At 42.0% G+C, this 14,899-nt stretch overlaps 1 protein-coding gene across 1 annotated transcript in view; it reads right to left on the bottom strand.

Moving 5' to 3' along the window:
* Nucleotides 1-14,899, bottom strand: part of ADGRV1 (adhesion G protein-coupled receptor V1) — a 2,003,619-nt gene that overhangs the window by 1,616,593 nt on the left and 372,127 nt on the right. Inside the window, exons 14-15 of the mRNA XM_069225272.1 lie at nt 10,071-10,251; nt 8,408-8,571 (exon numbers count right to left, since the gene is read on the bottom strand). Of these exons, the coding sequence (XP_069081373.1) occupies nt 8,408-8,571; nt 10,071-10,251 (345 nt within the window). The remainder of the gene's footprint in view (nt 1-8,407; nt 8,572-10,070; nt 10,252-14,899) is intronic.

Genomic DNA, 14,899 nt, shown 5'->3' with positions numbered 1-14,899 from the left:
GGTTTGATAGTGGTAGCATCAAGACCAATTCTAGGGCGCAATCATTTTTCTACCATTTTTATTTTACGAAACAGGTCTGAGGGTGCCTTTAAAGTTATGTACCCAGACATTTTGTGTCTTTAGTGGGTCCATTTTGGTACAGAGAAGGGTGACAAGTGCTAGCAAGTGGTCTTAAAACTCTATCTGAATTGTTTTTTCATGCTATATTTACTCAGCTTTAGCAATTAGGAAGTCAAGTGTTAACCTTTAACATTTATTCTTCTCTCCAAATTGACCAATTAATTTTTCTTCTCCTGAGGCTAATTACATTTGCATTAGTAAGCATCATTAGCACTGCTCTACTTCAGTGTATGCAAAATACATTTGCGCAGTTGTTTACTGTTGCTATACCATTAACATTGGTTAGAATGGCCCATTCTGATGATCAAAGGAGACTAAACTTGCGGATGTTTTTTGCATCACAGGCTAGTGTAATGACAAAGCACCAACTACTTGTCTCATAAATAGTTTGTGAGGTTTGCCCTAGGCTCGGAATACACCACTTGTTTTTTCCAGCCTATTATTGTATTACTGAAGTTTATGCTCCATTAAGGACAAGGATGGCTGCACTGACTGTCAACGTCTTGATCCAATTTATCAAGCCTGTGTGAGACACTGTTAATGTCAGTCAAGTTGTGTTTTTTTACTCCAGCGCAAGCAAAAGGTTCTACAGTCAGTGTTGGATAGGATCAGTGTCTCATTATATGTGTTTTTGTCACACATAGCTGTCAATCCCAGCAACACATACAGTATTCAGTAATGCTCAGGTAGCTGTCATATCCCTGTCCACTCTTGAGGCTCACTTTCTGGACCTGTGGAAGGACTCTCAGACCACTGCCTGAAGTTGCTGCTGCGACCTGCTGTGCACTCTCCAAGACTGCTATGCTGTACTTCGAAGTGCTGCTTTTCTGTTTGGAGCCTGCCTTGTACCCTCAGAGGCCAGCCCTGGTCTTGAGCTTTGCAACTTCACCTGAACCCAGGACTACAAGAGTGACTCCAAGGGCTAGTCTGCTGGCCTCCTGTTCAGAGTCACAGGGACACAAAAGGCTCCCACCATCTTGAACCCACATGTGGGTCCAGTCTGAATGAGTCCTGAACCCCCAAGTGATGTCCCACCAGTCCTAGACCCTTGGTTGTGGTGCTAAATGTGTCCATATAGCCAAAATTCCAAACTAAGGACTCAGAAACTTTTTGACTAAAAACTGCACTGAGAACCAGGAGGAGACTGGGACCAACCTGCTCGCCTGTCCACCCAAGGTCCATTGCCTGACTTTACGACTGGTCCCACTATGTTCTTCGCAGCAGCAAAAAATCCTGTTCAGGGGTCCTTTGACAAAGGGGTATCCGAGCCCCTGGGACTGCCTTCGGCTACAGCCTCCTACCTTGTCCTGCTGAAGATTTCCAACTTCCAAAAAAGCGCCTACGTCCAAATGTAGAAATCTTCACCGTGACTTTGACCCAAGGCTCCCCGATGACGATGCTCCGTCGTCGGACATCGCCTGCAGCCTTACCCCTTTAAAAACCTTCTAAGAACATTTTGTCTTACAAATTCTTCTAAGTCCAAATGTAAGCGCTGACTGGGCCCAATTCACACCTTGTGTCTGAATCGTGCTCCATCACGCTCAGCCATATTTTTTTACTTTGACATGGTCACGTGAGACTAGATGTCCACAGTTGGCACTGTAGTGAGGCCCTCCTGGACCTAGGTTGGTTCCCCATTTTTAGCTTTGTTTTATATTCCATGTTTTACACATTTTAGCTGCAGTGCTTTTTCAGAAGTGACATTTTAGACAGTTTGCTTGCATGATATTGTTCTAGGAATATATTGAACACGTTGCTTTTTTAGTTTCGTTTTAGCTTTTCTCAACATGTAATCATTACATTCTGTGCAAGACTAGGAACACAGCACATAATATGCCAATGCTTGCATTACCTGTTCAGGGACAGCTTCTAATGCTTAGACATTTCACTGCATCAGAGCTGTGCCTCTAACATAGTGCCACATTGATTATATAAAGGATGCACTGACCTGGAAGGGGCAGAGAGCCACTCCGGCGTCACCATCCTGGGACAAATGCTGTGTTCAAAATGCAACTCTGCTGTCGCTAATCTACCAGCTTTCCAAGGGATTGCCATCCGTACTACAAGCTGTCTCCTGATGCTGTTCCACAGGTATGGCGGCTATAGCTAACCTCTTAAATTTGGCAAAGGCAGAGGGTACACCCACTATTCTCTCAGTATAGGCTGAGGGTTATGTAGGGACATGTAGAAAACATTTACCATTGATGGTTTGTTTATTCTCTTCACCATGTTCGTAATGCTGGTTACTATGATTTGATTCATCTGCCTAATTATCGCAGCTCATTCTCTGTGTACAAGACTACGATTGCTTCAATAAAGGTACTCATTTAGTATCTCTCTCGTGTTTTGCCTGGGCATGCATAAATAATACACCAAAAGGGTGAGATCATGTTCAGGTTGCCACAATTACCTTCCACCCTGGTAAGGTTAAGGGACCTGGTTAGGCACTGTGGGCTAACCAGGAATTGGGCCGTCAGTTTCTGATGGTGTGGACGGACTTAGTTCCCCACATGCTGAAGTTCTGTCATCCTAATATGCAGTCCTATTATCTTAGTAGGAACCGTATATCAGCGCTTTGATCTTTTAAGTGCTAGTTTTCTCTCCAATCTTTAAAAATTCATAACTCCTGTTCTACTAATTAGATGTTTGTTGTTTTGGTGTCAAATAATGTATTAGAATGCACTCGATTTTTCACTTTATTACTGTTTGTATGCTGCATAAATACTTTACACATTGCCTCTAAGTTAAGCCTGACTGCTTTTGTGCCAAGCTACCAGGGGGTTAAGCACAAGTTAATCTAAAGTTTGCTTGTGATTTCACTCTGACCAGGATGGTGGTTGCTGCTTGACTATAGTTTCACTCACCTCACCCAGTAACTCATTTCCTAACACATGGCCTGGGCCTGCATCAATACTCCCTACTGAACTCGTCTCCCTACTGAGCCCGTCTGATCGTGTAATCATCTATGAATGAATTTAGGGAAAATCTGAATTTTCTATATTTTAATAAAGAAGCAAATTGGTTTACTCAGATTGTGGTAGATATAATTGATTCAAGTGAATATATATGTAATAATATTTGTACAAATAGGAATTTTCAAAGGAGGTAAGTAATCAAGGGTTAAGTGACAGAAGCACAGACATGTAAAAGTGACTGTGGCTGTTGTCTGATCTGCTCCCAATCAAATTTCTTAAAGGAGGATGTATATGCTATATCACTGTAAAATAAATACAAAAGTAAAACCACTCAAATAACATTTGCTATTTTCCTTTCTGCCACTACGATAAAAAGAGATGGTAGGCTCAAGGTCTAAAAGAATGCACACAAAACTCCACTTTAAAAATAGTTAGTTTAATTTTGCACTAACTGCTGTTCAAGTGCTCATGTCTGAAGCTTATTAGTGAAGCTGTGGCATCTCAGAGGCAATTTTGCTAAATCCTTGCAAGACATGGCACAACAGAAGCACCATTAGACTGTGGTACTACAATTTAAAAGAAGTAGAGAAAGTCTGAACATTGACACTTTATAAATGTTATTGATTTTCAAATGTTTAGATTTTTTCTGATGTTTATTCTTTTGGATATTGTTAGTGATACAGGGGTAAAAACAAAAGGAATACTAAACATACTGTTACAGAAATGAGGTTCGGTCATTTAGATGTTCATATAAGTAAAAGCCTTTTCTTTTGCAATTGGCTAAATTGGTATACCTTTACAAAATCGTTGAAAGTCACTGACCAAAATCTTGTTGACAGTTTTGTGGGAACCAGCCATGCAACATTTCTGATCAAAATCTGAGTGGAGTAGACAGTCTGTCTATGACCAAAAGCATCAAACATGTTAAAACTGGATAGTTGGCTTGGCTATACAACCTTTGAGCACCTACATTTCATATACACACATGGCTTCACACATGACATTACAGGTGACATAACAGACTGAGTCACTGATTATATCATATATGACATCACTAATAAACTATAGGAAAAAACTTCTTAATAGTATTACCACATATTTGATAAGCCAACAGAGCTCAGTGTGCTTTTTAAAAATAAAATTAATGTAAATTTATACAGTACTTTTTCCACTTTTTCCTGTAGATTTGATAAAAATGATGTTCATTTATGTAGTAAAGCACTATAGTCCTTAGATGTCCTTTGACTTCACAATGTTATGAATAGATGCTTAGTCTGATTGGAAGTTGAATGTTTGTTCTGTTATCTAATATATGATAATGCCTGAAGTGCATTGATAACTACTGTAAGGGCATGCCTCTTTTTGTATAGTCACCCTAATTTCTATTTTTGACTGATGCAGATGGTTTTTTAGGTCGAGCTTTAGCGTTCGGCCTGCTGTATACTAAAGTATACAGTAGAGTGAGTTCCAGCATTTTGATTTGTTAGATGCAGTGTCCTTCAAAAATCCTTGCTTGCTAGTGGTCAGTTCTGCCTCTTTGTCCTGCCTTTTTTCACTTTGGGAGCAGCACAAAGTACTGTGTAATTACGCTATATCCTGTTTATCTCTTCTGAAGGGGACTTTTTCTTTCAGTATTGGCCTGTTTGCCTTGCACTGTGGGTGTGTGTGTTCAGTCCCTCCTCCCCACCAGCTCCCTCTGTAAACATAAACCAACATCAGAGGGGGGCTTTTCCAGGACCAGCTCGCTCTCGCTCTCTTCCTCTTGTTATTATCAGTCTGTGTGGCAATAAAAGCCCAGTCAGTAATTTACAACACTATGGGCTCTAACTCGAGCAAACAGGAGACTATTGCATTCCAAATGCTTGTTGTAAATTTCCCCCGTCCTCATCCACACCCACCACCAACCTTCCCTTGAGATTTGCGGCGGCCGCGCTGCACATATACATTGCCAGGCGTCCTCTAGTTTACAACAATAATAGCTCTAACTCGAGCAAACGCGACACCATTGGCATTTAAAATGCTTGTTGGGTAGTTTTGACAACTCCTATGCCTGAGGCATCAGCAAATCGTTGGTGACCATTATGATCTGCATGTACGCTATAAAGTATACTCTTTATGAAGACTGCCTAGGTCTGACGGGTCTTAATACTCTGCGCAGGTGCTTTCTACTGTCTAGAGCCACCCGGGCTGTTTCCTAACCACTGTGCGCTGCCTTCTGCTGCCCCCTCAGGCCCTCCCCCTCCCTCCTGAGCACCTTGCAAGCAAAGAGAACAAGCAGATTAGTCTTCTTGTGCTTCAACAGCCTACCTCGGGTGCAGTACTGCCACCCGGGGCTGCTAAGAGGGCGGTAAGTGTCACGCTTTGGGCAGTTAGCCCCTTCGTCACCCTCCGCTCTGCAGTTTGGAGTCCCTCAGGTTCCACACTCAGAGCTCCATGGGGGACGGAGGTCGGCTGCCACCCTTACACTTACCATACATCGAAGATTCGATGTGGATGGTTTAAAGCCCGTTCCAAGGGGCAAGGCACCAGCACACAGTTGTTAACTGCCAAGGTTATGTGAGATACATTGTAAATACACCTTCTTGTTCGCAATATTGTTAAAGTGCCTGTGTTTGTCACAGTTTAATACGAGTCAGGTAAAATAATTAAACTCAGTAGTCCTTAGTGCTTTCAGAATTCTTACTGGTTCCGAAGTGCAATATAAACACCAACATTATTTCGGGTGGGAAGGAATGGCCTATGTACAACCACAATATTTGTTTACCAGGCCCTGCTGATTTCTCACATGATGCCATTACAGTGTGTCAGGAATTAGAAGCGGTGAATTACTTTCGCTAATCAAGCTACACAGGTTCTGTGATTGCATTAGTGCCCAGTGTTGCGCGGGTAGCATGTCTGTGCTGCTCCCTCGTGCAACTGTTTCAATCTGGCTCCATGGCTCTAGGACACTTTTTCAGCCTCTGGTTTTCCATATGAAAAGAAAACGTTTTCAGGGAGTTGTAGACATTGCTGCTTTTTTTTCACCGAAAGACCTGCTAACAGTGACTTGTAACCGACAGCACAAATATTGAGGGCATGCCTTTTTGGCGACCAATAAATGACCAGTAACCCGAGAGCAGCTGCATAGCAGCCGAGGGTCTTTCTGTACTGTTAGAAAAGAAATATTTTTTGGGGGGGAGGTTGTCTTTATTTGGAGATTTTGGGGAGAGTAGTGGCTGAGCAGGGCGATACCAGATGCAGCTGTTTGGGTCCAATTTCTTACGTTTTGTTGCTTTCCTGCTCTTAATTAAGGAAGCAGAGGCAACATTGTCAGCAGTAAACGGTGGTAGGTGTTGTCCATAGTAGCAGCCCACTCCATCCCCGCAGACCACTTCTTAGACTTGGTATACAGGCATTCATCATGCCGATGTGACTAAAATATGCACAAGTAGAACGAAATGGCTAAACTCTTTCTTCTCCCTTAAAAGTATATCCCGTTTAATTCAAATGGAAAGGTCTGATTTGATGAGCATTTCAATGCCAAAGGACCCCTTTTACAAACCTATATAGGATAACTTTGATGGATGTCATTCGCATCACATACATCTTTCTCTCTGTCTTTGTAGGATTAATGAAGTGTTCTTGCTGATGTACAAAGTTTCAGGCCCTGTGTTGCGAGGAGACATATGCTAAGTCATCACATTGTGTGGCAACATACCACTTTACTAAATGTTATTCCCTTACTGTACAGTTCTTGATTTCCCATTCATTAGCTGTACGTTACATGTTAGGATAGACAGTTGAGAATTGCTTAGTGTACTAATGGTTAATGCTGGTTAATTTGAGAGTGAAATAAGTTACATCTATTTATAGTTATTTCTTGTTTATTATGTCAATGGATTGGCGTGCAAAAGGGCTTTCCTGTTTTTTTTCGTTGTCCTGAATGACCAATTACCTGTTTCCTAGCCTGTTAAGCTTTGTTTTTTCTTGGAATTTTCTAGCTAGAGATAAACATATGATGCAATGTTGTGTGCTTTTGGTGGTACTATGGTTAAGATGACTTTATCTGAACATCTCTAAGATGTATTTGTGTATTTCGGAAGGATAACATTGGCAGCCCTCTGCCAAGTATATTGTTATGGGTTTCTCGTACTTGCATGAAATTATCAGAATAATGTATTTTGTGTTCTATTTCACAATGGCAAATTAAAGTTGAAATTGAAATGTTTTACTTAGTGGATGATGTTGGGAGGAGAGTGCTATTGGGTTCCTGATGGCTAATTTGGGCTTTTTAGAGGTGAGTTGGGGGGTGTTGGCACGTTCTATTGTATACTGACTGGGGAATTTGTATGGTGCATTTCGATTTGGTTCAAACATAGAGAGCTGTGTTTCGTGCATATAAAACGCTTTTGGATACTTGGGTTGGTTGGTGACAAGCAGGACAAGACAAATAGTAAATAAGACAAAAAGAAAATGTCCTTGCTCTGGGCACATTAACCACTAATACTTTGTATCCATTGAAGTCTTGATTCTAGGGAGGTGTGGGCAGCAATAAGGAAGAAGGTAAACAGACGTGCTTTAGTTATATGCAGGGCCACTAGAATTATGTGTCAGGAAAAGACCAAATTATGAGGTAGCATTGACCAATTTATGTGGCAAGAAAAGTCCAGTTGGGAATTTACAACACCAATAGCTCTAACTCAAGCAAATGTGAGACCCACTACATGTCAAAGATGAAGCACTAAACAGGGAACCAGTGACTTACAGAGGATCTCGGTGGCAGACACATTCATCGCTGAGCTGTCTTGCTGTCTACTGGCCATGGCTATTTCGGAGCGTGCTTTTATTTATTTATCCATGCAATTGTACATAGCGCAGATTTTACCCCTAGGTGTCGGAGCGCTTTACAGTAGAAAACTTTGGATTTAAAAGTTGGACAACAGACAAGAAACAAACAGTAATGAAAAGAAGCAATACAACTGCAACAAAGCACGCTATCACCAACAGTACAAAACAAAAGGAATGGGAAAAATCTGATTTAAATTAAAGCTCACTATATTCAGTCTGTCTATGATAGCTTTATGGGCTAGAGCGTGGGTACTGCAAATATTTTCCCAAGGGCCAAAAAGTTTGGTCTGTGGTGTGACCGAGGGCCACATTAATGCAAACATGGTAGTGGTGTGAGGGAGCGAATGGGCTGCTGTAAGATGGGTGTTGGGGAAGTGAAGAATGTACATCTAGTGGCTGAATTACACACTATGAAACCAAAAAACCTGACATCAACCCAGGCTTCCACACTTGACCAAATTGTTTTTCACTTTCCCACTTAGACCACAAAACAAATGTTGCGAATTTACTCAATATTGCTCAAAACTGGTCCTAAGATTGTTTACCTCATCTGGCAGCGAGTAAATTGTGATATTTTTTGAAAACTCCGTATTGTCAAAGAAAATGGTCCCTTGCAAGGGCGAGATATCATTGGTGAAGGCAGGTTCAATGGCCCATGATATTGAAACATCGCCAAAATGCCCTTGGTTTCTTACAACGGCATAGTGAGCTGAAAAGGAAAAGAATATTCATCACTTGCTGTAAGAAATAGCTTTAGAAAGCCATACGTGCGGCTTTGGTGAAATTAAACTAACAGATGCTTCTACAGAAGGTAAACAAACTGAGACCAACAAAGATGCAAATGTTGTTTAGAATTATGCATGAGAACAGCTCTGAAATCTCTGTCACACCATCTTTAAAAGGCAGAACTCAAATCACAATACCATCATATCATATGTTTATATGGGTTAATTTTTAGAAACTAGGCATATTTAAGGGGATCCACTTTTCATAACGCAACGAGGGCCCGGATGGTTGTGCATGGCCAGCTGCACATAGACAATGTCCATCGCAGCGTATTCTAAGAAAACGGAAAGGATTAAACCCATCCCAATAGCCCTTCTGAAGAAGAAACACTTGCCCAAACTATCTAGTTATAAATTCATATTGCAAAAGTTTGCCTTGACTCTTATTGACTTTGGGTTGATGTCCGATTGGACTTATAAACTGAATCAATGACAGTCAAGAAGGTGAAGTAAGCCATTTTGAAGTATACAGAAACAACCAGAGAAGTAGTTGTACTTGAAATGAAAAAAAAACATTTTAAAGAGTTGCTTACTTAATTTTAAATGTGAACAAACTAATTTTAAATGGGCGAAATCCCATAATTCCTGATTTCTGATTGATAAGGAATGGGATTTTAACCACGTAAATTCCATTTGCTGATGTAATGAGTAGGTGTACTAAAAGTTTTACTAATCTGTCCCAGTGAAGTCAAAATATAACTGATAATGAGCACAAAAGCGTGAATTAAAATTTGCCCTTGTGACTAAACGACTGAACAGATTAAAGAATTTTGCGAACTTGGGTTAATTGTAGCGTTTCACTTGCCTGTGTCTCATTGTTATAGCTAGGCAGTTCAGATGCTGGAAGATGATGGCAATACTTAGGAAAGAAGCATCGCAGTACAATGAGAGTTTACGAAGTGTGGGTGTATGCATGTTTAAAACTTTAAAATGGTTATATTTGTGAAACGATTTCGAAACAGTTATTTAATCGGTGGTGTGACTTGTGTGTTGTGTTTCCCAGTAGGCTAATAACTAATTATTTCTTATTTGCTCAAACACAACTCTATAATTTCATACAATTTACCGGCTGCGCATAGACAGAACATGTTACTTTGTGACGATATTCATTGCCATGAATGGGTATTACAAACAATGGTACATTGCTAGATACCCCTTGATCAGACATTAAGTAGGGCAACAAAGTAACAAAGGTGTATAACATTTTGCAACCAGAACTAACGCACGCCATCTACTCTCTTGTTTTGATCGGCTGGGTACTTTTGATGTGTTATTCACGTCTTGGGACAGGTGTGCCCATAATGTCTTCTCATGGGCGTCACAAAACATTCTGCTACAATTGCTGAACAATCCACGATATAAATGTGCATTAACTGGAACGGGTTGCTACTGAATGATGGATAAAAGGAAGTGACGGTGTTACCTGAAAATTTCTCCTCATCTTTACTTTCACTGATTGCCACTTTCAGGCCATCAGCACTAAACTCAATCACTCCGTGCGGGTCATCGTTCTTCACGATTGTTATATTGACTCTGGTGGACTCTCCCAGCGTGCTTGGCGACTCGCTGTGACTGCTGAGCACCACACAATACGTCTCGTCCAGCTGGAACAAGCAACAAAGGTCATTGAATCTATAGGGTCAAACGTATAGGCAGAAACTGGAACACAAACATAAGAATAGGTCACCATGACTACACTCTAATGCATGTACTCAAATGTTTGCCGGAATTCAGCTCCAAAACCGCCAAAGGAGGAGGAAAACGTAATTATTCCTGCAAATGCCAGCTGTTTGTCTAGCCACTGCAAACAGGACGGGACTTAAATCTATTCTATCTGCACTTCGCAAATGCCTTGAAGGCGCATCCGTGGAGTTAGGAATGTGATATGGTCATTTGCTCAAAGGTTTTAAGAACACTGCTTGTGACAACCAAGTAAAAATACTTCGCGTGCCAAACCATTACTAAAAATATCTAAAAAAACTGATTATGTGAGTACTCAGAGTAACAGAAAGAATACTGAGTACTTTCATAGGAACCCAACCAAATTTGATGCCTTTGCCATTTTAAACAAAACTGCTCCTTATTCCCCTAGAAAGGACCAAGCAAAACAAAACACAACCTCAACAAATGGACTTTAAAATCATTCTTGCTGCAACTGTATGACAGGGAGTGGTTTTCCTATGAGTGTAATTAGTTAACGATGTGCTATTTTTAGAGACAGGTGGAGAGGAATCTTAAACACTCATCAATGGCACATCACAAAACTTTTTTCTATTTTATATTTTCTCTTTAATACGTCAACAAAATGATTGTTATAATGCATTGGTCCATGAAGACAAACCTATTTTATACAAACGCCCAGGGGTGTCCCTCCGATATGGCAGAAGTGCGTCGCACCACTGCTGAAAGTCAGCAAAAAGCAGAAAAATAAAATGATAATAAAAGTATTTTATTATCATTTTCTTTTTCCACCTAGGCAGTCTGCCTAGTCTAGGGCGGGACGGGGCCCTCCTCTGCGTCATCAGCAGGGAGGAGGAGTAGTGAGTACACCATAAGTGCGCGTGTTGGTTTGGCCGCTCGTCTTTGGCTGGCCAAACCGACATACGCCCTTAGAACTCTTCACCCGAGCTGTGTTGCATAACCGGGTGGAGAACCAGCGCAGGCTCCCTGTCCCTAAATAAGCAGTGTTTCAGCCCACTCAGGCCAATCCTGGCGCTTCTCTCATGCTGGGCAACAGCATGAGAGAAGTGTTCAGATTGGGCGGGGAGGGGAGCAAGCAGAGAAGCACCAAGGTTGCGGGAGCAGATGAACGTGGAGGCAGGCTGGCAGTGGCAGGTTAGTCTTTTTTTAAATTTTTATTATTCCCCCATCCCTCCCACCAGCTCTGAGCGCTGCCCCACCAAGCCTTACTGGCAGCAGCCGCCACTGCAAACACCTTATTTTTCTGTGTTTTTAAAGATATGTTGTCAATGTCCAGATCAGGTGGGGTTAACATTATGGGCGTGAGAGAAAAAAATGTTCATTATTCGTTACTTGATTACTCCTCTAGTAACTATTGAAAATTAACAAGTCACTATAAAAATAGTCAAAATCCTGCTAAATGAGTGGAATTTTCCCTATTGAAGGAGATACAGATCCCAGCCCCTTACGAGTCAGACCCCCAGAGTCCACTAAGAAACAGGGAGCTACTGGGAATTAATTTCCAATTTTAGGCAGGACTTTCGGCTTGAGATTTTGGACGAAGGTTGGAATTATTGACATAGACCAGAAGGATCACATAACTAGTAATGTTGTAATGAGACCTGATTGTTGCCAGAACTGTTGCCAGCTTCATGGCCAGTAGTGTTGTTGATTGTTAATATTTAAGATGAGATGATGACGGAACTTCATAAGATACATGTGTCTTTTGCTTTGTACATTTCTCCTTTTCCCCTTTTCCTTTTGAAAATAATAAAAACTGTTTATAAAAAAAAAAGTTAAGGGTTCCCATAGATCTCATAATTCTGATGGGGCTATAACTCAGGTTACCAGCCCCTGCGGAATTAATAGGCCACTCACAATGACAGCACAAGAGTCTTGATCAAACAGGAGGGCAGTTTCGATAAAAAATCTGGTACACATAATATTTTCTACACCTGAAAGCATGGCTTGCCAAACTGCTATAATGCATAACTAAGATATAAAATATCTTATTTACACATTCATAATCACAGCCACGTATTCATCTAGCGCCAACTCATCAACCCACTTTGAATGGTCCATAATATGTTCCTTCCATATATTTTCAATAATAAACATCGTTCACGTAATCCTGGATTCAGAGGCAGCTATCAGTGAAGTGAAAGCCATAGTGTGAGTGCTTCTATACTCATCTTCTCTAGTCTTTATCCCCTTGTACTTCTCAATACTTTTGTTCTATTGATTTCCCGCTTTGCACTCAGAAGCAGCCTACATGTTGCAGCATTACACATACGAAGCCACAGTATATACATCTGTTTATTAATTAATACGTTTGTATCACTCCAAGTGCATGATGCATCTGGTTTTACAGTTGTGAATGATGCACCAGGATAGGTTATTTGTTGGCGTGTTCCTCAGTCAGGGCTTACAATTAAAAAACGCACAAGTCAAGGACAAGAAAGAGGCGAGGAAGACTCATGTTACGGTTTTATTTGTTCATCGAATGGTTAGCCCTTCATAATACATTGACAGGAGACGTTTCATCTTTGGTTGTTGATGCTACCCTGCGGATCTTCTTCTCGAGATAGAAAACCATCTAAACATTATGGTGACTTAACCTCTGCCTATTGGTTATGACTCTGATTATACCATGTCCAGCACAACCAGCATTGTGAAGCCAATAGAGCTGTAAGCAATATGTCTAGAGGCAGTTATACTGTCCCACAGCATGAATGCTGGTCCTGTCACAATGTTTGTTGTTCTTGCCAAGTTGTGGGCATCCATCGAATACCCACTGTAATATGCTTGCCCTGACAAAATGGTGCTATTTCATGAGGACATCTAATGTAGGATACCATTCTTTGGTAAAATATGGACCCTGGAAAAATGTTGGCAAATCGAACCATATTGTGGATATACAATGCACAATGAAGCAAAGCCTTGGCATAATATTCGCCCTGCCACAATAATGGTAATTTTGGGTATATTGTGGATGTCCATGACACACTGATATTTCAGAAACTATGTTGGCAACTTTGGCCATATTGGGGGTATCTACTACGCAAAGGTGGAAATTATATCAGTTACGAGTTACATGGTATTGGTGGGATACAACCCCTAAATACTAGTGCACAGTGGTAACACCTCACCAGGACTGTGCAATCAAGATTTAGACACCTTGAATGGGGAATAATTGTGTTGGCACAGAATTTCCATACAAACTTCTGACTGTATTCCCTATTTCAAGAGTTGTAGAAGTCCCATGTTCTGCCTATCCTCCAAAGGTGGTAAAGAGGGTGCAGGGTGGGGGTGGAGGGTAAGGGTCTGGATGGAAGTCAAGGGAAGGGAAAGGGAAAAGTGTTCTGGCAGGGAAGAGCATTGTTTGCTCTCACCTTGTCATAGAGAGAGGTCAGATGGTGACTGCAGAAGTCAATGTGATGCTGAGACATCCTGTTCTGCACCACCTACTGCTGCAGCTGTCGGCGCTGCTGTTGGAAGGAGGGATGCTGTGGAGCTCTACCGCAGAGTTTTACAGCCAGATTTACTCCACTCCCATGCTGTCTTGCCATGCCCGCTGAATGCTTCCCTTTTGCCCTCCGCACCCTTACCACTGTATTTCCAAACAGAGTAGGGGGTTCTGACAGGTCTTTGGCATCAGAAACTGGAAGCCTGACCCTAGGCGTGGACGAGGGTGTGGGCAAAGCATCAGCCTGGCAGCCAGGTAGCCAAATGACGTTCCTCTCTCCCTGAGGCTGAATCGTCGTTGGTTGATGGTGCACGGGGAATTTTGAGGCCCTGCCCACCACAGTTAGCACCAACGTATCTGGAATAAGGTGAGAGGTGCACTGGAGAATTGGGGGGGCACCAGGGCCTCATCCTGCGATGTCAATGGGGGTAGTGGAGTGCCAGTATCCTTCTCCTGAGCAAGACTGTGTGAAGCTTAGACCAGGAGTGTGGGAGGTGCGTAGCGCATTTCCCAAGGGTTGAGTGAGTGGTGAGCAGAGTCCACCCGGCCAGGTCCATGGGGTGGCTTCCTCCCTGCTGTTTGCTCCCTGCTCTGGCTTTGCAATCTGGCCTACTCTCTCCTGCTCACCAATTTCAGCTCATCAATTTCTGAAGAGACCCTCAAGGGTGGTTTACAACGAGACTTAACTCTAACCGTGCAAAGAAATATATAGAAGGCAAGACACAACTAATACAATTATAGGCCATATGAGTTCAGTGGGCACCAACTGTTTAAGCTGCAGATCTTATTAAACTCTTACGAATCAGCAATTTGAAATTCTCCCCTTAGGGAGAGCGCTTGAGCTACACCACTGGCATCAGCGCTATCAGTCCAAGGGCTGCAACCGGAAGTTGGAAATTGAAGGGCTCAGTGCTTGGCAGAGAGCAAAAAAGCAACAGCAGGGCACCAGAGAAGCCAGGAGGTACATTAGAGATATAGGAGCTGGCTACAGGTGAGACATCTGGGAGTGGTGAGTGGTGGGAAGGCCATGCATTTACCCACACTGCCTATCTTCACCCACTCCAGACCATCAGTTATTCTGCACTTGGGCCTTCAGCCCCAGCCTT

Source organism: Pleurodeles waltl, chromosome 1_1, assembly GCF_031143425.1.
Source record: "Pleurodeles waltl isolate 20211129_DDA chromosome 1_1, aPleWal1.hap1.20221129, whole genome shotgun sequence".
In the NCBI taxonomy this organism is placed as follows: Eukaryota; Metazoa; Chordata; class Amphibia; order Caudata; family Salamandridae; genus Pleurodeles; species Pleurodeles waltl.
The sequence above is the reverse complement of the archived record's forward strand: the minus strand, read 5'-3'. Positions and strand labels throughout refer to the sequence as shown.